We start from the raw sequence: 20305 nt of genomic DNA on the forward strand, positions 1-20305 counted from the left end.
TAAATCAAAAGCGACGCACAGGGAAAAAAAAAAAGTCAAAATACATAAACTTTATTAAAAGAGGGAAGGGAAGGGGGGGGGTTCAACGTAACAAAATATCTTCGGATCGGCTACGATCACCCCGTCCCGTACACTTTTGTTGCAAGCAGAATCGCCGGCTTTGGGGTTTACGCTTTCGGGAGGAAGGCAGCGGCTGCCCAAAGAGGACGCCCTGCATTATTTTCAGGGTGTTGTGTTGTTTCGGTGCAAACAGGGTGCTCGGGGGTGGAGATTCCGGTCAGCCTTCCCAGAACTATAAAAGGCCCCCCTCCTGTCAGTCGCAGCTCCCCAAAAGGCGACACGAACCCCAACCTCTAGTTCTCCTCCTCCTCCTCTTTCCTGAGGTCGCAGCCCGGTCTCAGCCTCCGAAAGCAGAGCCACCGACGGGAGGAGATATGCAGATCAGCTGGGCGCTAATAGGTGAATCCCGGGCTCTCCTCCTCCTTGGCTCGGCCCCTCGCGGCTAGCGTTTTATAAACAGGCGGCTTTCCAGCCAGGCACAACAGGAGTCCAAGCGGGCAGCGTTGGTTCGAAGTAGAGAGGCGGCGGCGAGAGGCTGACGAGGGCGGTGGGCTCTTTGCCGGGCCCCTTTTCTCTCGGGGCCACTCTTGGCCTCTGCCGGGGCATAAGGCCATTCCTTTCCGACTTCAGCTACAGTGATAGCTAAGTTTGGAAAGACCGAAGAGAGGGAACCCGTTGCGTCCTCCTGCACCCCTTTTAGCCCCCCCCTTTCCGAATCACCCCGCGTTTCTCTGCTTTCTATATACCTCTCTCTCATATACTTCCACCCCTCTCTCTCTCTGTGTTGTCTCTGCGCTTGAAAGGGCTTGACAGCCTCCGCCACTGAGCAAAACAAAACAAAACAAACCGGGTCGAGAGGTGACCGCGGATCGCCATGGCTCGGTCTGCAACAGAACGACAAAACAGCCGAGGCTGTTGTGGTGAGTGCACGGGGGGCCAGTGGGCTGGGCTTGAAGGGACGGCAGCGGTGGGGGAGGCCGTGCTGGAAGGGTTAAACGCCCGTGGACCCCGGTGGGCGCGTCGCGCAGGGAAGGCGCTTTTCCCGGGGCGCGAGTGGGGCTGGTGCGGGTGGAAGGATGGAAGGGCGGGCAGGGCAGGGCAGGCGGCCAGTCTGCAAAACAGAAAAAAAAGAAAGAAAAAAAAGAGAAAGGAACGGGGAGGGGAAAAGCATGATTCGAGCATCAAGTGGACTGTCGGGAAGAGAAGAGGGCTTTTCCTGTTGTGCGAAGTTGACTCCGCGCATAAAGGAAGCCCGGTTCTTTGTAGAAACTGGGTTTAAATAATAGTGGGGCACTGGAAAGGAGGGGATGCTGCTATAGGAATTCTCTTTTTTTGCTCTTTTGATAAAAGATGCTTCGGAGCAAGCCCTGACGAACTGTTATAAGGCATGACGTTCGGGTCCAGAATTGATATCAATGTGATTAATGTTGTCCTCCTGCACATAGAAAATGATCAGCATATATATAGAGAGAGAACTGCGGGTAGTTTGGGCTATCTACAGACTGTATGATTGGGGACCATTTTTCTCCGGTTACCATCCCCAAATGGGATGTTTTCTGGCAGAAAATTTGAGTTTATGCAGTTGCTTGTATGTCCTTTGGACAACTTTCTGCATTAAAATTCTAACTGGTAGGTGAACCCAGTTATGCCTTCTATATTTGATTGGAGAGCTGCCCTTCCAAGTGTATGTACAGCACCTATAAATAAAAACATATTTGTGATGAAGGATATTATGGACATGGAATGGGAGTAATGGAGATGATCAGGGACCGCATAATATGTTGACTAGCAAAAGGTATTACAAGGCAGTTAACAGACTTACTATTAAAGGATGGCAAGTATTTCTTGAAATATTTACATTAATGAGTAACTGTCAAGTTACCTTAGCAGTAGAAGTAAAATAAATATTCATCACATTCAAATTAATTCTTTAAAAGAAAATTCTGAATAGTATGGTAATAACAAACACTTACAGTCAATAATTTACTAGACATCAACCTGTGTTCATTACAATGCTTTGTTCTTTCCATCCTAGAATCCTTTATTAGCTATTTGACATCTGCAAAAGTCCTCCTGTACTTTGGACATGCCCTATCCACTTGGGTAAGTGAAATAAAACCACAGGAATTTGCATTTGATTTGAGGATAATTAATATGTATTATAATTACTTGGATACAAGTGCATTTATATTACATATTATAGTTAGCAAAAATACACCCGGTAAATTTTGCTCTGGCATAAATTACAAAATCACTCCTTTGGAATACTACAGTCAGTAATACTGCAATTAGGACTAGAGTTTGGACTTTCTAATTTATGGATAAAGCCCATGATTCACTGATTTTAAAGAACCTTATACAGTTGTTGAAAGGTAGGTTCAGATGCAGCCATATTTAAGGGTAGATATTTTGAAATTGGTGAACCTTAGCCTGATAATTATAAATTTGTTCCCTTGGTTTCAATATGTCTACTTAAAAAGTCACTGGCTGGACTTAACCTACTGTTTACAAAATAAAATAAACTTTGCATGTGATTTGAGGCATTTTTATTCTTTTGGCAAGCTTCCATTTTTTCAAGCAATGCTTGCAGCTCAATTATCAATGGATTTAACTCTTAGTAACTTTTAATATTCTATGGATATGAAGTTCAAGGTTTTGCATTGTAAATAGAAACTACTTCTAGAAATTAATTGTTCAAGAACTTGGATTTGCATCACAATTTTGAGGAAGCAGAACTTTTTAAAAAAGCAGATAGAGTACATTGCATTTCCAAGCAAAATTTAAAACAGCAGTTGGTAATTTTTATGTTAGCTACTGATTTTTAGTCATGTTAATTGTTATGAATTGTGACCTATTAATGTTTAACAATGTCTTATCTTCAGAATTTTGGAAGAGTATTCATGTTATAGTAGATTGAAATATTCACTTTTCCTGCAGTGTTCTATATTTGAATTAAAAAATTGTTTGTTTTTTCACTGCAGTAGTAAGAGTTTACATGAAAAATTATCTGATTGGCAACAATGTTTGAAAAAATATTTACTCAATCTACTTTTATTCTGCCTTTCTACTTAAAAATACTCAAGTAAATTAGAAATATATCCTATATTTAAAATTATGATTAAAAGTATGTATGAGGGAGAGACAGAAAAAGCATTAGGTTGATGAACCTGACACCTACATTTTGATTTAAATCTGGCTTGATTATAAAGTTACTAATTAGTGTAAGAATTTAATATAAAAGCATTGTCTATACTCTACTATGACTGTTCAGCTCTCTGTCATGAATAGTAGTTCTTAATTTAAGATCATGAACATCCTCATTAAAATGTCCAAAAGATGTCTATCATTTTATCATCATAAAAATGTGTTTGATATGCAAATCAATTTTTCACTTATTAAAATTAATAACTATAACAATAGCATGTTTGATTATCTCTTGATTTAATGAATTATATGACTAGCATTATGATCCAATAAGGAATTAAGCATTATTTATTTCACTGGATTGCTTTTGGGAATTTAGAATTATGGCATAATTTTAAATAGCTATGAAATTCGTATGATGCCAGAATATACTTGTAAAATTTTCTGCATAATTCATTAATGATAGCTTAGACTCATATATTGTCTGCCTAAGTCATTTTTTCTTTAAGTAGAAAGTAAACAGGCAAATATAATAATATTGTCTAGCTAAAACATTTTTTTCTTTCTTAAATAGAAAACAAACAGGCAAATAACTACTTTTATAAAGTAGCTAACCTTTCATAACCATTAGTTAAATTAACTTTATAAATACTTCAACTTCAGTAAATATCAGTATTGCTCGTTTAGCTATTAACTTGGAAGTAAGAAACTCTTGCTAGAACTTCAAAAGTAGCATGTTTACATCTTAAGTTAAAAACTGTGGCTTCCACTTCATGGCAAAGTCAAAAGTAATTACATTTTTCAGAGCTTCCTTATTAGACCAGTGGTAATTTCATTAAACTGTGGTCAGTTCACACCTTATGCAAAAGCAAACTCAGAAGTGAAGAGTACATTCCAAAGAGTTGATGTTAACCATGATTTCCTAACAAACTTACCTCATCAACCCTTTTACTGTATTCCTAACTTATGTTTGCCAGCGGACGCTGAAATACCTTTAGGAGTGCATATAAAATAGATTGGGCCAATGTCATATGCTTTATATACTTGGGTGGATTCCCAAGGAAGCATTTGTAGTGCAAACACACCTTGCCTTATTGTCAGAAGGTTTATGAGAGGCCAAATGAAGGGTATTTCTAACCCAGTGTTTCCTCAATACTAGTTTTTCTCTTCCTCTAACAATATATTTTAAAAAATTGAATAATTGCACAGATACTTCAGATTAATAATGCTCTCTCATTGTTGTCAGATTGTTTCTTCTATGATTGCTTGCATTCAGGCATTTATATATGAGCAACTTTGGTATTATTGTTAGTTACCTGATTTTTTTGTTGTTGCTAACAAAAGGGGACAAATATGTGCAAAGAATGGAGATAATGCATGCACACATAACAGATAGGCTGTTAAAATATGAGCATTGCAAAAGAAATGGTCATTAGAGATATCAGCTGGCCAGTCTTGTTTGGTCGTTTTCGGTTCTTTCAATGATTTGACTAGGTATTGAGTTAACCGGGATCAGAATCAATAATTACTGTATTTTTCATGGACAGAACAATGGAATGCTAATTGATTGTAGCAGAACTACTTATTATTAGGCCTTGTAAGAAAACCCAAACACATAAGTTGACAGAACAACTGACACCGCTCCAAGTTGTTCTGTGAGTGAGATAGGCAATCTTTAAATTCGATAAACAAATAAATAAAAATTCCTGCCAGCCTAGACATTAAGAGACTTTTCACTCTGCTAGTGATAATGTTGTATTTTATCAGTGAGGCAGTATGTAGGTCTTTCCAGGTTCCAGGTATTTTGAGATTCACAATTTCCAGTGGCCATGCAATCCAAAGATATTAATGTTATAATTGTACGTTTGGTTGAAGATTGTTTATTTGTTGTTTTCAGTGCAGAGAAAGTGTACAATATAGAAAATATAAAAAGAATAAATATAAATAACAAAAATTATATAAAAACCATCTCTCACACACTTAAAGCTTGTCAGAAGTAGATAGATTTATTGTGAAACAATGAAAGGAAAACAAGATGTTCCCTAGCAAGGTACCACTACTAAAAAAGCACACCCCCATTCAATTTGAATGTATTTCATTGATGATACAGTATTAGCAATGACCTCCCTGTGTAGATGTTGATATTAATTAGTGTATTATATATATATATATATAGGGTATCTTGTCCAAGCATACCTCTTAGCACTACAATGTGGACACAGTATTGTTGGTAGTCCTAGTTTATGTACATCCTGAGTTGCTGAATGTATCATATGTATAATGGACTTCTTAGAACTTGGGAAAGAGAATGGTAGTTTTTAAAATATTCCCCGGGATAGAACATGTGTACATTCCACCTGTATTAGCGAATTAAATAGCAATTTCCTTACTGCTTTAGGAAGCAGCCTGCTAAGGGGATCAAAGAATCCCCATCAAAAATAAAAGCTGTTAATAACTGGGGTGCTAAAGTCCATGTATCTTGTTCTCAAGATTCTGTAAGTTATCCCTTTTTTCCCTCTTAATGAATCCAATTATTAAGACTATATGAGAATCTAGCCATTTTGGATAAGAGTGGCTGCTAGAGGCCTGAAAATGTAATATATACATATTTAAGTGATATATGTTTTGCTATTTTACTGATATTTACTTTGAATGTTGTATAACACCTTGCAATCTGCCCAAAGTTTTCTACTTATTTGCAGATTTAAAAAGCAATGAATAATGTAACATATTGTATTCATTCTAGGGGGATCGTATGTGGCATTTTGCAGTGGCTGTCTTCCTGGTTGAATTATATGGAAACAGTTTGCTCCTAACCGCTGTTTATGGATTGGTTGTGGCAGGGTCAGTTCTTATTCTAGGTGCCATTATTGGAGACTGGGTAGACAAGAATTCAAGGCTCAAAGGTTAGTAGTGTCATACTTCATGATTGAAGAATATTTGCATGGAATAAGGGAAATCTAAATCACAAAAAAGCATGGAATTTGCTGAAACAATTGTGTCATTGCCAGGTCTTTAATTACAGTATGCTTAATTTAAAGTATGCCCATTTGGCTGATTGCACCTAATTAAGCTTGAAAAACTTTACCAGACTTATTGACCATCCTAAAATAGAATCCTCAGCTGCATAGCACCACCTAGCCAAAGATTTCCATAAGGTTTCAAAGTTAGTTGATTTTGGAAGGTTCTGAAAAGTCTACAGAAAAGCCACTTACATGGAAGATCATATGAAAGCCATGGGCTAGACTGATAGATTAAACAAACATAAGGGAGCAAACCATTTTTTTTGTATTGCTGCCAAGAAAAGTTAATGGTCATGTTCATCAAGCACCAGGTATCAAGTTTGACTTAAAAGAAATTTTATACCTTTACTCTTTAATGCAAAATTAAACGGTCACATCCCCACTTCAGAAAAAAAAACACTGGATTTTCTGTTAACATTGATGTAAAGGATTGCACAATAAGTATCTCATTCAGAATGGCTATGAAAATAACAAATAGACTGCCCATTCATATCTGTGTTTACTTATTCTTCAAGAATTACAAGCTTCACTGGGACTTATTCCATAATGAGGCATGACTCTATAGGACCTGCAACTACTTTAGAATAGTAATTTGAACTGTTTATTAAAAATGCACAGTAGGGACGCTACCTCATACTTCAGTGGCTTCCATAATTATGTTACGTGCTCTTCAGAATTAATGTTTAAGTTATTAATATGACTTAAATCTTGTCTAGGGATTTGACTAAATACTTCACAAATAATTATCTAGTGTACACAAAGCTAATTTTGAATAATGAATGTCCATTAGATGTAAATATCAACTACTCAAGCTGGGTGTTTCCTCCTTGGTAGTAGCGTTAGCAATTTGAAAACAATGCTTTCACATCAAGAAGGGACCGTCCATTGTCTACTGCTGTTTAAGCCCTAATGCAAATGTGAATGTCTCACTTTCTTTTACTTGTTAAGACCATATTTAGGACATTGGCCTAAAAATGTTGTCTTGATAACAGGTGTAAACATGTTGATTTAATAATAGACTGAAATATTTCCTATTTTAAATATCGACTTTGTGTGCCCTTTCTTTTCTCCTAAACAGTAGCCCAAATGTCCTTAATTGTGCAGAATGCATCCGTCATTTTGTGCGGCATCCTTCTGATGATCGTTTTCCTGTTTAAAATGCAGCTTGTAAATTTGTATCAAGGATGGCTTCTTGTAAGTGCACAGAACTTAAAAACATTTATAAACATATACAAAGTACTTTGCTATTAGCTGGGTTGTGGTTTTTTTTGAAAAATATATTAATGTTTTGTAGTCAGCTTCAAGCTTTAGGTAGGTTTTTGATCAACTTTAAGCTTTAGTGTGTGTTAATTGTCAATACCTATACAGTCAACTCCATTTACGCCAGTAAAGCCAGATCAGTTTGCCTTCACAAGTTTGCGTTAGTGCATTGTGAGTATTGATTGCAAAGAACTACTGACTGCAAATGGAGATATACTGATTCTTAAAAAGAGTGAGAGATCAGGACTGCAGACATTTCAGACAGCTAAAGTGTTTTATATCAGGGTAGCTAGTGGTCATTTTTGCAGCCAGCCAGCCTTAAGCAGAAGGATAATATCAAGCTATGCTATGGCTTATGATAACTGTTCTTTATTGACTAAACTTTGTTGATTATTGTTCTTTGTTGACTAAATTGTTTGTTGACTAAATTTTGCATATTACCATGGTTCATAAACCACAATTAGCTGTATTTACAAAGTATCTTTGATAGGTTCACTATAGAATAATTACAGGGGTTGAATCCAGAGAATTGTCCATGGAAAGAAGGAGCAGGTTCTGGATTTCCTGTCTTCCTTTGTCCCAGCCAGCCCCCAGAAAAACCTCACAAATCTAGCATTATAGTTACAGGGTCATAGGAAGCATGGCTAGGAGAGTTCCAAGGAAGAAGAAAACAGAGAAGTCTCTGATTTTCTTCAAATGTGTTTCATCCTCCCAAATGAAAACAAGGTCTTTAGATCCTGGATATATTTTTGGAGAGAGCTTTGGGGCTATGGGTTAAGGAAAGAGTAGGGAGATCAGTTTATGTTTGTTCCCTACAGGGCCAAGTATCTTGAGATGTAAAATTCATGCAAAAATCAGCAGTTCAGGTGGGAATGTTGATTTAAATAGTGGGCGGAAGGCCTGTACTTGCTTTCTTTTTCCATAAACAAGTTCTTTCCATTCCCATAGACCTTGTGCTATATTCTAGTCATCTCAATAGCAAACATTGCAAATTTGGCCAGTACAGCCACAGGAATCACCATACAGAGGGACTGGGTTGTTGTTGTTGCTGGTGACAATAGAAGCACATTAGCAGGTAAAATATATTTGTTTACCTTATTTTATTCTGTATGACCGGGTTTTAAAAAAAATGATTTTAACACGTTTTGCTGAACCCATTGTGAGAACATGAGTTTAGATTTCTTTTTCAGTTCTTCTTTTTCTAGTTGTTTGGATAAAGCAACAGATCAGAGAATTATCTAATTTGTATGAACAAGTAGTCAACTCTAAATCAATTATAGTTTCATCAAGGTTTAGCAAACAAATTGTAATACTCCTTAAAATACTACTTTGTCACTTCTTTGTCAAAACAATATTGTTTACATGGTAAGGAAAGAATTATTCAACAATTCATTGAGTCAGTCAATCAATTTATGTAGACGCCTACTCAACATGCAACTCAGGATAGTATACATAGTTAAAAACAATAAATACTCATCATCCTCCAAAGAATAAAATACAAAATGCATTGTGCCAGAAACAGCTCAGACAATTCAAAATAATTAATCAAGAAAGGCTCACAAATTCTCTTGACTTTGTGCCTGGTGGAGAGACCAAATCACTAGAGCCATTCAGAAGCGGGGCAGAATTGGGGACACATGGATTTTGGAAGGAATGCTGTTCCATGGGGCAGGCATAGAGACAAAAAGACACATCTCCTGGTCCCACCAGATGACCATGCTTAAGTGATGGAACTTGGAGCATGCCCACCTGGTCATCTGACATCAGACAGGGAGAGGTAATTGGAGGCAGGCAATTTTGCAAGTAACTAGGCCCATTCTACGTCTACCAAATTAGATAGGATCATGCTACTTCTTCTGTAGAAAGAAGGGTAGGTTGTGTTGCAAACTGACAACAGCAGCCTTAAGTTCTAATCCTAAGCATTCTTGTAATGGTAACTGGATAACAATGCAATACTCGTTAAATACTAGAATTTGATGAAACAAGATGTAACAATAATATATAAAAGATTAACTATCTGGTTTAAGGTTAGTGTGAGTAAGAAGACTGAGATAGACATAATATCTCTGCACCCAATGATATTTGTTTAGAACAAATGTTACTATGCTTGTGCATGAATATTTATTTAACATATTTTATCTAGCCCTCAAGGAAGGTATATGAAACGATCTAAATATCTAAACATGTATTCATACTAAGCCAAATATTTATGCAACCAGAAAGTGTAAAATTGACAAAAACCCAGGAAAAAGTCAAAATGATCAATAATCAAGATTTAAGAAAAGACTAAAATTATAACTGCAAAGCCTAAAAAATAGTATTCTTTTTTTTCAGTAATTGTTTTATTGCAGTAGAACATGTGAATAATACATTATGAAATACATATATTAGCTGGACACAGTGGTATAAGCTAGAAATTGTTCACACATAATAGTTTAGATAATTTGAAACTTTAAAGATGAGAAGAAAAAAGTTTATGTTAAATATAAGTTCTAAAATGTTGATAAATATAAGATTGTTTAAATTATCCAATTAAAAATAAGTGTAGTAATGATAGACAGTTGCAAAATAAATGATTGTATAATAAAAAAAAGGTTTCTACCTTTATCTTAATGCTTATTATTAAGGTCTCCGTTGTACTATTGTTGAGGTGATTTATAAATGTTAACAAAAATGAAAAGCAGAGTAAAAGAAAAGAGAAGCTGCTCGGTAAAGTAAGCAGTTTTTCAGCCGGCCTCATAAAAATTGCCATTTTTGAGCCTGCCTTTCATCATGTAGGTGTGGCACAGAAAAGAGAGTTAGTTTGTGTGACATTGTCAAGTACTAACTTCCACATTGGCTTATAGATATGAATGCTACCATACGAAGGATTGACCAGTTGACCAACATCTTGGCTCCATTGGCCGTGGGACAAATAATGACTTTTGGATCACCAGTGATAGGGTGTGGATTCATTTCTGGCTGGAACTTGATTTCCATGTGTATAGAATATATGCTGCTCTTCAAAGTGTACAAGAAGACGCCTGCTTTGGCTCACAAGGCTGGTCCAAAGGGTGAAGAGTCAGAACTGAAGCAGCTCAATGTACAAAAAGGTAACAGGATTTCAGAAGTTATCTTTGAACAAATACCAGCGATCTTTTGCGTACTTCTTTGTCATTTTACGTTCAACTGAGTTAATTATTCATTCTGTTTCCTTATAATTCTTTATATAGTATACTTTTAAAAATACATTCCATTCCATTGGAAAAGCCAATAAGACAGTGGCACACCTGCCTCTGAAGCACTTGATGCTAAGGGTTTATTTGACATACTCAGAGCCCTAAGTCAGAAGAGCAACCGTGAGGAAAGAGAAGCATTTGGTGCTTTTCTGCATTCTTTGTCTTTCTAATGGAGTGGGGGGAAAAAACCTTTCCCACTATGCAATGGGAACCAGTTTTTACATGTCAGCCAATTGTTTACAACCTGGTTCTGACTGAGGATGGAGCTCTAAAGTTCCTTGCTAATAGCAGGTCTGTTGTTCATTGGGGCAAATTTGTTCGTTTGAATGGGCAATCCTTATCTGCTGCTTCTTTCTGCAGATGGTGAATCGAAAGGTACTGAAGGAGTCCAGTTAATTCACAAGAAAGAGAATGCTGTTTCTGAGCCTGAACAGGAAAATACTAGCTGTCTTTCTCGCATGACCGAGCCCTTCAGTACATTCCGTGACGGATGGGTTTCCTACTATAACCAGTCAGTGTTCCTTGCAGGTCTGGCTCTGGCATTCCTTTACATGACTGTCCTTGGCTTTGACTGTATTACTACTGGCTATGCATACACTCAGGGACTGAGTGGCTCCACCTTAAGCTTATTAATGGGGGCCTCTGCCTTAACTGGAATCCTGGGAACAGTAGCCTTCACTTGGCTACGTAACAAATGTGGGTTAATTCGCACAGGCATCATCTCTGGAATAGCCCAGCTGTCTTCTCTTGTTTTGTGCGTGATCTCAGTGTTCACACCAGGAAGTCCTTTGGATCTCAGTGTTTCCCCATTTGCTGACATCAGTGCTAGGTTGTTTGAAAGCAGTCCATTACCCACCCTGGCGCCTAATGGTGATATCCTTGAAATGGCTTTTACCACTGAAATGCCTGCCTTGGTCAATGCAACGTCTTCTGATCCAGGATTAGCTCCCAGCCCAATGTCTCTCATCTCTGTTAGCCTTCTGTTCGCGGGAGTGATTGCAGCAAGAGTTGGTACGTATATTCCTGTATAAAATACTCACCTTAGAATACAAGTCTATACTTCTGTAGCAGTTGTGGAATCTTTCATAAATCATGTATTAATTTTAGATTTTCAGTTTGGTCTCTAGATACAGTTGGATTACAATTTGTGATGTATCGGATTGCAACTCCTAGAATTTCTAGGCAGCTGAGCATTCCAGGACTTGCTTCCCATTCCCAATACAATTGAAGAAGATTTTATTGATAAAAAGCTTTTAACACCATGTTCCTTTGCATAGCCATTCAGAAACAAGTCTTGTCACATGCAGTGGGAAAAATTAAGCATGGGTTTAGGTGGCCTAAATTGTCTTATCCTTATAAACAAATGCAAGATAAGTAAAATGGACTAAAAATTATAAATCTCAGTGGTGCAGAAATAGCGCCATCCTAGTTGCTGGGTGTATACAAGTGTAGCCTGCATTGCAGAAAGAAGAGCATTGGAAGTGGTTATCTATTTCCATATCCCAGCCTTTTTTCCAATCAGCAGAACTCTTCTGATTGGAAGACCGGAGCAGAGGTTTCCCATTGTATATATTTGCAAAATGCGATGGCAAGACTCTGAACTGAAAAGATGAGGATTTGTTTGAAGAATAGAGATCTGTGCTTAATAAACAAGTATTCTTCTCTTTCTCCTGCCCCCCACTTCAGCTGGAATTAAATACTTTTTCCTTTTGTTTGCATTGATTAGGCCTGTGGTCTTTTGACCTGACAGTCACACAGTTGCTTCAGGAAAATGTGATAGAGTCCGAACGAGGTATCATAAATGGTGTCCAGAACTCCATGAATTATCTTCTGGATTTGCTGCATTTCATCATGGTTATTCTGGCTCCTAACCCTGAAGCTTTTGGACTTTTGGTACTCATTTCTGTTTCCTTCGTCGCAATGGGTCATATCATGTACTTCCGTTTTGCTCATAAAAGCATGGGGAGGAACGTCTTTCTTTGCTGTACTCCTGAGGTAAAGTCAGTTGCCAATGAGCCCCCAAATTCTGATGAATCCAATGCATAGAGAGGATTTTGTCTCCTCCGGGTGTTTTTTCCAGTCCAAGTTGACTGACATGCTTTATTATGGGTCAGAAGCATTTGGCACCTTCTAAAATGATGTTCCTTTCCAACACCCAAGCCCACGACTTACCTTGTTTTCCTTTGCCCTTGGGCAGGTAACCAGGTATGGATTTTTACCAGGTGCAAGAGATACACTTATTTATTTAAGAGGATATTTCCTCAAGAGTTAAAGTTTAATTTTTTTTAAAAAAAAAAGGCAGTTGACTAGAAGGACATAATGTTGATTCTTTTCAAATACACAATTGCTATTGATTGGACTGGGGCAGAGATTAAAAAATTAAAATATGCTCTTATATTTAATATGATTAGCAGGTGTTACTTTTCTTATACAGCATAGATGTGTAGGTTTTTTTTTTCCTTTTTAAAAGAAATAGATGTGAAGAAAACATTATACAAATCATTGACAGCAAAGTTTATTGATAAAGTTCTCAAATGTGCCTTTAAACAAACAAACAAGACCTCTCTTCTGTGACGTTACTTCTAGTTCAGTTTTGGAGAAACATCTGGGTTATTTTTAGTATATTATCTGTATAACAAATAATGCAAAATATTAGAGAATATGTATGTAGCACTTCATAGGAGGCAAGATTAACCTAGCATAAACCGAAGCTATTTATATAATACATTATAGCATTGTAAATCATAAGGGGGAAGTATTTTTGGTTTTATAAATTTTCAATAACATATTTACTAAGCCTTGGTTTCATAGTATTAAAGGCCAAATATATGAAGTGTGAGAACTAGGTTGTGTTTATGTGTGTGAATGAAAGAGAGTGCAAGAGAAAAGAAAGATGCAATCTTTTTTTTTTCAAAATTATTTAAATTATTTAAAACACCTAAGCTGCAAACTGCAACCGTTTATTTTACAATAGCCCCCCTAATATCTTGAAGAAATCAAGAATACGCCACGAGCAACTTCTTTATATAAAACCCATTTCAAATGAATAGGAATTGACAAAAAAGCAATTTGCTTCCTAGACGAACAATATGAGACATTATGTATGAATTCTGTGTGTATTCCTATCTTATGTATGTCAGTAACTTGGAGAAGAAATAAGCTGTAGCATGAGTGTAACTTGTGAACACATGATTAATAGTTTAATCACGATTAAAGTAAAAGCATGTCCCTGATTATAGATCTATATCTGCAAAAGCAACTTGCATCCAGAAGGATACATAGAAGTATTTGTACTATCAAACAGCTTCTTGGCAGCACTGCTGTTGACAACTCCAAATGTATGTTGGGCAAAAGTTTGGCGAAGACTGACAGTGGTGCATATCTTCTATTCAGTGGCAGGATTAGTGTAGTTCTGCTGTGCTAATCAGCCAGCATGGTTTGCACTCGGAACAAGGATCAGCCTGCAGAGCCCTGTTTCACTTACACTGGTGAATTGGGGCACATCTGTATAGTTTTAATGTTTTACAGAGCTGATACCCTTATGTACTCTGTTTTTTAAAAAAGTACCTTTTATACCCTAGCTTACTAAAAATGCTATTTTAAATAAGTTGCAATTTGTTTGGGATTTGTGTGTGTGTGCGTGTGCATGTGTGTGCATTTTTTTTTTAAAAAAACTTGTTAATGTAAAAACAAATTGATTATCAGTAACCGACAATGCCATCTATGTACGAATTGCTTTTGGAGACATTTTATGGTATGCAGAAATGAGTACAATGCTTTTTACAGTAAGTTTCATGCACTTTTGTGGAAATTGCAGTAATAATGCTACAAGCACTTTGCTTTCAAATAGAGTTGAATCCTCTTACTCTACTCTGGAGTTTTGCTAAATGTAATTTTCAACTTCTATTGTTAAATATTTGTAAAATATTTGTATGCATAAATATAAACTATTTTTCACATTTTTGCCTTTTCTTCATTTGGGGTAATATATTTTGCACACAATACAGTTAATCCCACATCTGAAATTAAGTGGCAATTCACAGGATCTGTGTTTAGAATTTTCTCTAGAAGTCTTAAACTGAAACTGAATTTTATACACAGATAAAATGGAGATATGATTGCTTCTAGCATAATGAATTGTAGACAAGTCTTGGATTGATTTGAGAGAATTATAGTAGCAGTTCAAAAGCAAAACAAACAAAAATCCCATATACTGAATGTTATAATTCATTGTTGCATATATTTAATATAGTGTCAACTCAATACTGTTTTCAATGTCATTACAAAATTGTATTTAGTCCAATTTTAAACTTCCTTGATAAATAACTCAAGAGGATAAATATATAGTTACTTTCTTGGATCAAAACATACTTGGATTAGACACTGAGTGGCTAATGTTTTGCCTTTTTAAGGGGGTTTGTAATATCCCAGCATTTCTCTGATGATGAAAATGATGAGTGGAGAGGAAACATATAATCGGAAAATATGGTTTGGGAGACATATCTATTTTTATAGCATGCCTACTAAAATTGACCAGTAAAGTGTATTTTAAGGAAAAGAATAATAAGAAATCAACACTATTACCTATTTTATTTATAGAATTTATATCCCATCTTTTTATTTCATACCAATGGTTTCTGACCTCTGAAAATAAAATTTGTCCATCAGAAAAGTCAATATGAGTTTGGCTGGCCTCAGCAAGGAAGCAATAATTTGTATTGACCAAAAAGGACACATGATCTTTCCCACTTAATTTGTAACTTACAATCAAATGACAATAGTTGGCATCATGATGCCATGATGCTTGGAAAACTTTGTCTCTCTCTTCTGCAAAATTATGCCCGAAAATTTGTGGAGATCAACACATTCCCTCAAGAGCTTACCTGAAACACCACAATCTCATGTAAGACCTCATGAGACTTTGATATTCACACCCAAGTTATGGATTGCAGGTTTCTTACCTCCTAGGTCATTGTGCAACATTGTGCCATGGGGGCCTGAAAATGTTAATTGATTATTAAGCAAATTCAAAGCTCGGTGAGCATTAGTGTGTAAATGAGGAGGTACAAATGAATGTGTTAGTTCTGCTTCCCTTTTTAAGTTAAAAAAGTATTTTAAATCAAGCTTCTCTCCTGTGGATGGATGCTCTTGGCAATTTTTGGTTTGTCAATCCCACCTTCAAGAGAACCGCCATTGGCAATGAAGACCCTCTACCTGTGGAAATTCTTCATCAGAAGAATCTTGGAAAAGTAAGATTTGAAATCATATTGGGGGATCTACTGCAGACAATTGCCCCATATATGAAGGTTATGAATATGAAAGAAAGAGCGATTGCATGCCTTAAGGCATCCTCCTTCTCTGTAGCGCTCATGTGCCCCTAAAGATGCCCAAAGAGGGCTAAAAAAAAAGGACTTCTCTTGTGAATTCGCAAGAACAAAAAACCGGTGTGTTTACTGAAAGGCCACCAAAGGAGGACAAAGTGCATGCTGTACAATAATGCTTATCCAAATACTTCAACCTGTTCTACAATCAGTCAATAGTTCTTTCTAGTTAATGTTTTCTTTGCTGCATTTTGCAAGAAGAAAGGTACATAACAAAGGGCATAGAGTAGTCCACCTCCAAATATCTCTAATGATGTATATAACCATATCTCAGAGACATGACCTCACTTTTAAATGGGAAGAAGTCAAAGGTCTTAGCTGTAATGATAGTGAAGTCTAGGAAACTTGTGCGGATCATTTTCCACTTCACCTCCTAAAATTGAATAGTCCTACATTTTGGTCCCCCCACCCCAAGTCTTTTTGTCAGAATTGACTTTTTGCAATGTGAGGCTGAGAAATACGGGTATCTTAGATGTGATCTTTTATAATCCCGAATCACTTGACTAGCACATTTTTCAAAGGAAATGAGGATTTAGTTCTAAGATAGTAACAGATACCTACATTAATCCCAAAATAACTAAGCAAATTTAGTTAACAAATTGATGATACAGGGGAAAAAATCCCCTATGTAATGATAAAACTGGTGACCAGTCTTGACACCTTTACTTATGGATATGTTAAATGGAATTCGTCGCAACACAGTTTGGCAACATATATCTACCACTAGAAATCGATCTGGCCACTAAACATTTTATTTTTTTATTTTATTAAGGAAGAGAAGAATAAATATTTTTGTTCTTCAAAACTTTCCTTAGCTATGCTTTGTAATTTTATAGCATTCAGTTTTGGGATGGACTACCGGTCAAATCTTAACTTGCTGTCACTTTATGAGAGATTTAGGTAAGCAAATCTGCAAAGACAAGAAAAGGGTTTCTATCCCATCAACTTTTTTTTTTTTATGATACAGGAAAAGGTGAGCGGGAATGAACTTCATAGCAACCCTAGCAGTTCCATATCAAAACAATGAAGTGATTCCTGAGGAACCTACAAGTCTGTAGCAAGATGGCTTGGAGAAGATTTCTTTCCCATGCTCATTGTCCTATACCAGGGGTAGGAAACCTTGGCTTTTTTATGACTCGTGGACTTCAACTCCCAGAATTCCTGAGCATAGCATAGCTGGCTTAGGAATTCTGGGAGTTGAAGTCCACGAGTCATAAAAGAGCCAAGGTTGCCTACCCCTGTCCTATACAGTCTCCTAATGACACTATATAAGGCATACTAGAGACAGAACTGGAATTGGGTATGTCTAGTTTAATGAAGAGAAGGACGAGGTGGGACACGATAGCAGTGTTCCAATATCTCAGGGGCTGCCAGAAAGAAGAGGGAGTCAAGCTATTCTCCAAAGCGCCTGAAGGCAGGACAAGAAGCAACGGATGGAAACTAACCAAGGAGAGAAGCAACCTAGAACTAAGGAGAAACTTCCTGACAGTTAGAACAATTAACCAGTGGAACAACCTGCCTCCAGAAGCGGTGAATACTCCAACACTGGAAGTTTTTAAGAAGAGACTGGACAGCCATTTGTCCGAAATGGTATAGGGTTTCCTGCCTGAGCAGGAGGTTGGACTAGATGACTTCCGAGGTCCCTTCCAACTTTATTATTATTATTATTAAGATCTTAATCATAAGATCTGCCTTTCATAGTTTCAAAGGGAAATCAGCCATTTTACTATTTCTCTCTTGATTTTTATATCCTGTCTATAAATATTGTTTTTTTCCCTCCTGCTGCTTTTTGAGTGTGTTAATGCTTTGCTAATTGAACGCAATAAAATGGGTTAGGTTTATTTATTTCATTAATTATTAATTATTTACACACGGGATTCCAGACTTACAAAAATCCACAAAATAAAAACTCATAAAAATTCACCCTCCCCCCCCCATAACTATATATCAACACAATCACATCAACCATTTGATCAGTGTCATTTCCATTCATGCTCCCCAGGCCTGTTGACATTAATGCAGCTTCAAGAAACGTAAAGAAATTTTTTTTGTAAACACTTACTGCTAAAAAAAAAAAAAGCCCTTCCATCTTTCTAAGTTCTAGGTACCTTAGCCCTCTGGCATCTCTGTAAAACCATGTTATTGTTTTTGGTTGAGCAACAGAAACTGGGCTGTGGGCAAATATCCATGCCTATGTTTGCTCAGCTGTTAAACTAAAAATGTCAATCAATGTGGGTTTATAGCACAAAGTGCCCTGTACTCACCTGAACCAACACACAAAGCCCAGAGGTCACTACTGGGACACAACTTTGACAGGGGATACAAATGACAAAGGGAATAACATTTGCATGGTCAAATGTCTTTCTTTCTTTGACACTTTGACACTGCCACGTTTTCACTTCCCAACCTTTCAAAAAGGATTTGAAGCCAACTTACCATTATCTCAACTGCCGCAAGGTCTCAGGACCCTGAGAATAGCCAAGAGATCTTCCTTTCAGATATTAAGAGAACACAAAACACATCCCTGAATCAGGTCTCCACCCCAGATCCTGCCTGCCACATCTTTAGTTTTTATGTTTTGCACCTTGCTGCATCATTTCTTTTTCCCCAAGAGCAATTCTTATAAGGGGACAGAGATCTTCCCTAGAAGGGGAGCTACAAAGCCACAAAGTCACTATTCTTCTATTGTGTTTAAAAGATCTAGAACATATGAGGAGAGAGCAGAAGAAAGAAGCTGGTCTGAGCCGAAAAAACAGGAGATAACAAGAGCCTGATAAGACTACCTACAGTACATACAAAAGCTTTGCAACCCTCGTATTGTAGAGAGTAAGACTGTCTTCTGTACGATCCTAGAGACATTGAACCAAAAATAGACTTGACGCAATGTTGTGAAATCAACAAGTGAGAAGGTTCTTCTGCAGTTGGGTGTAGAGGAGCCTTTTCTTTCACCCAGAGATCTAATCTATATCAGGGATAAATCTAAATTATTATCTCCCTAGGGCATATTGGGAATTTTGTTTTCTCAAAAATAAGGTCAATAATAGCAGAAGTATGTCCTTGACTATTATAAAAATAGTACAAGCAAAGAGGAAAATGGTAGTGAGATATATCTTTTTCACATGGAAAAAAATGAATGGGGAAACTTATTCCCATCTCTTGTAATACTATAATTTGTGTCACATAACATAATAATACAGTATTATGCACTGAGTTGTTGAGCCATTATTTATAGTGGGCAAGCTTAGTGTAGATCAGGGGTCTTCAAACATGGCCCTTTTATGACTCGTGGACTTCAACTTCTGGAATTCCTCAGCCAGCGTGCCTGGCTGAGAAATTCTGGGAGTTGAAGTCCACAAGTCATAAAAGGGCCAAATTTGAAGGCCCCTGGTGTAGATTAAATAAATCCAGGGAAGATATAGCTTACTTGACATGCCACTTTCAGAGAATAAAGCAGCTACCTCAATAAAAGTGAGCCACAATGTGTACATGGTGCGTCTTCATTATATTACCAACAGTGCCCTTTTTATGACACCCTAACCTATAATAAAAAGGGCAGTCATACATCTGAATGTCAATATCTCAGCCACATAGTTGGGAAAGTATTATTTCATTCACTGACCCAATGCAATCAGCTTGGTCATTTTGAGAATATAATGCTGAACTAGATGAGCCATGGGTTTTAACCAGGAGACCTGCTGTTAACTACTTGTGCACAACACACCCATATTTTATTGCAATTTAACATATATTTCCTGTAAAATATTCATACAATAGCAGTGTGTTCTGGGGTTAACAATTAGACCAAAATATTTTGTGTTATTTTTTACTATTTGCTTTGCTCTCTTGCGCAACTCATAATGTGACTCAGCAATCTTCTAGTCAGCAAAAGTTTGAACAACCAAAAGAAGCAGCCTCAGAATTACCTGATTTGCTCTGCCTAATTGCTGGCACAGTTCTCTCCTTATGTCTTATCTCCATTCACGTGATACAGCTATCGCTTTGTGTCAGATGTAAAGCACAGACCTAATGTTTTCTTATGGACTGGATGATTGTGCTAAAATAGAATACTCAATACATAATATGCCTGCAAGGGTTTTTTTAATCAGTCTTTCTCAGTTTAGTGCCTTCCAGATGCACTGAATTTGCAAGTCACAAAATTCCCAACAAGGGTAGCAGTTCTCATGTTGGCTAAGCAGCTAAGCAGCTAAGCAGCTAAGCA

The 20305-nt window shown here is 37.0% G+C and overlaps 1 protein-coding gene across 1 annotated transcript; it reads left to right on the top strand.

Moving 5' to 3' along the window:
- Positions 1 to 543: 543 nt before the first annotated feature.
- On the top strand, positions 544 to 13741 carry SLC40A1 (solute carrier family 40 member 1). Its single transcript, XM_015817069.1, has 8 exons — positions 544 to 980; positions 2096 to 2163; positions 5951 to 6110; positions 7306 to 7421; positions 8436 to 8562; positions 10334 to 10579; positions 11066 to 11716; positions 12432 to 13741. Exons 1-8 carry the CDS (start codon positions 935 to 937, stop codon positions 12749 to 12751), a joined length of 1734 nt encoding a protein of 577 aa, XP_015672555.1. The 5' UTR covers positions 544 to 934; the 3' UTR covers positions 12752 to 13741.
- Positions 13742 to 20305: the final 6564 nt, after the last annotated feature.

The sequence above is a fragment of the Protobothrops mucrosquamatus genome, unplaced genomic scaffold (assembly GCF_001527695.2).
Source record: "Protobothrops mucrosquamatus isolate PMUCROS unplaced genomic scaffold, P.Mucros_1.0 scaffold_125, whole genome shotgun sequence".
Taxonomy (NCBI): domain Eukaryota; kingdom Metazoa; phylum Chordata; class Lepidosauria; order Squamata; family Viperidae; genus Protobothrops; species Protobothrops mucrosquamatus.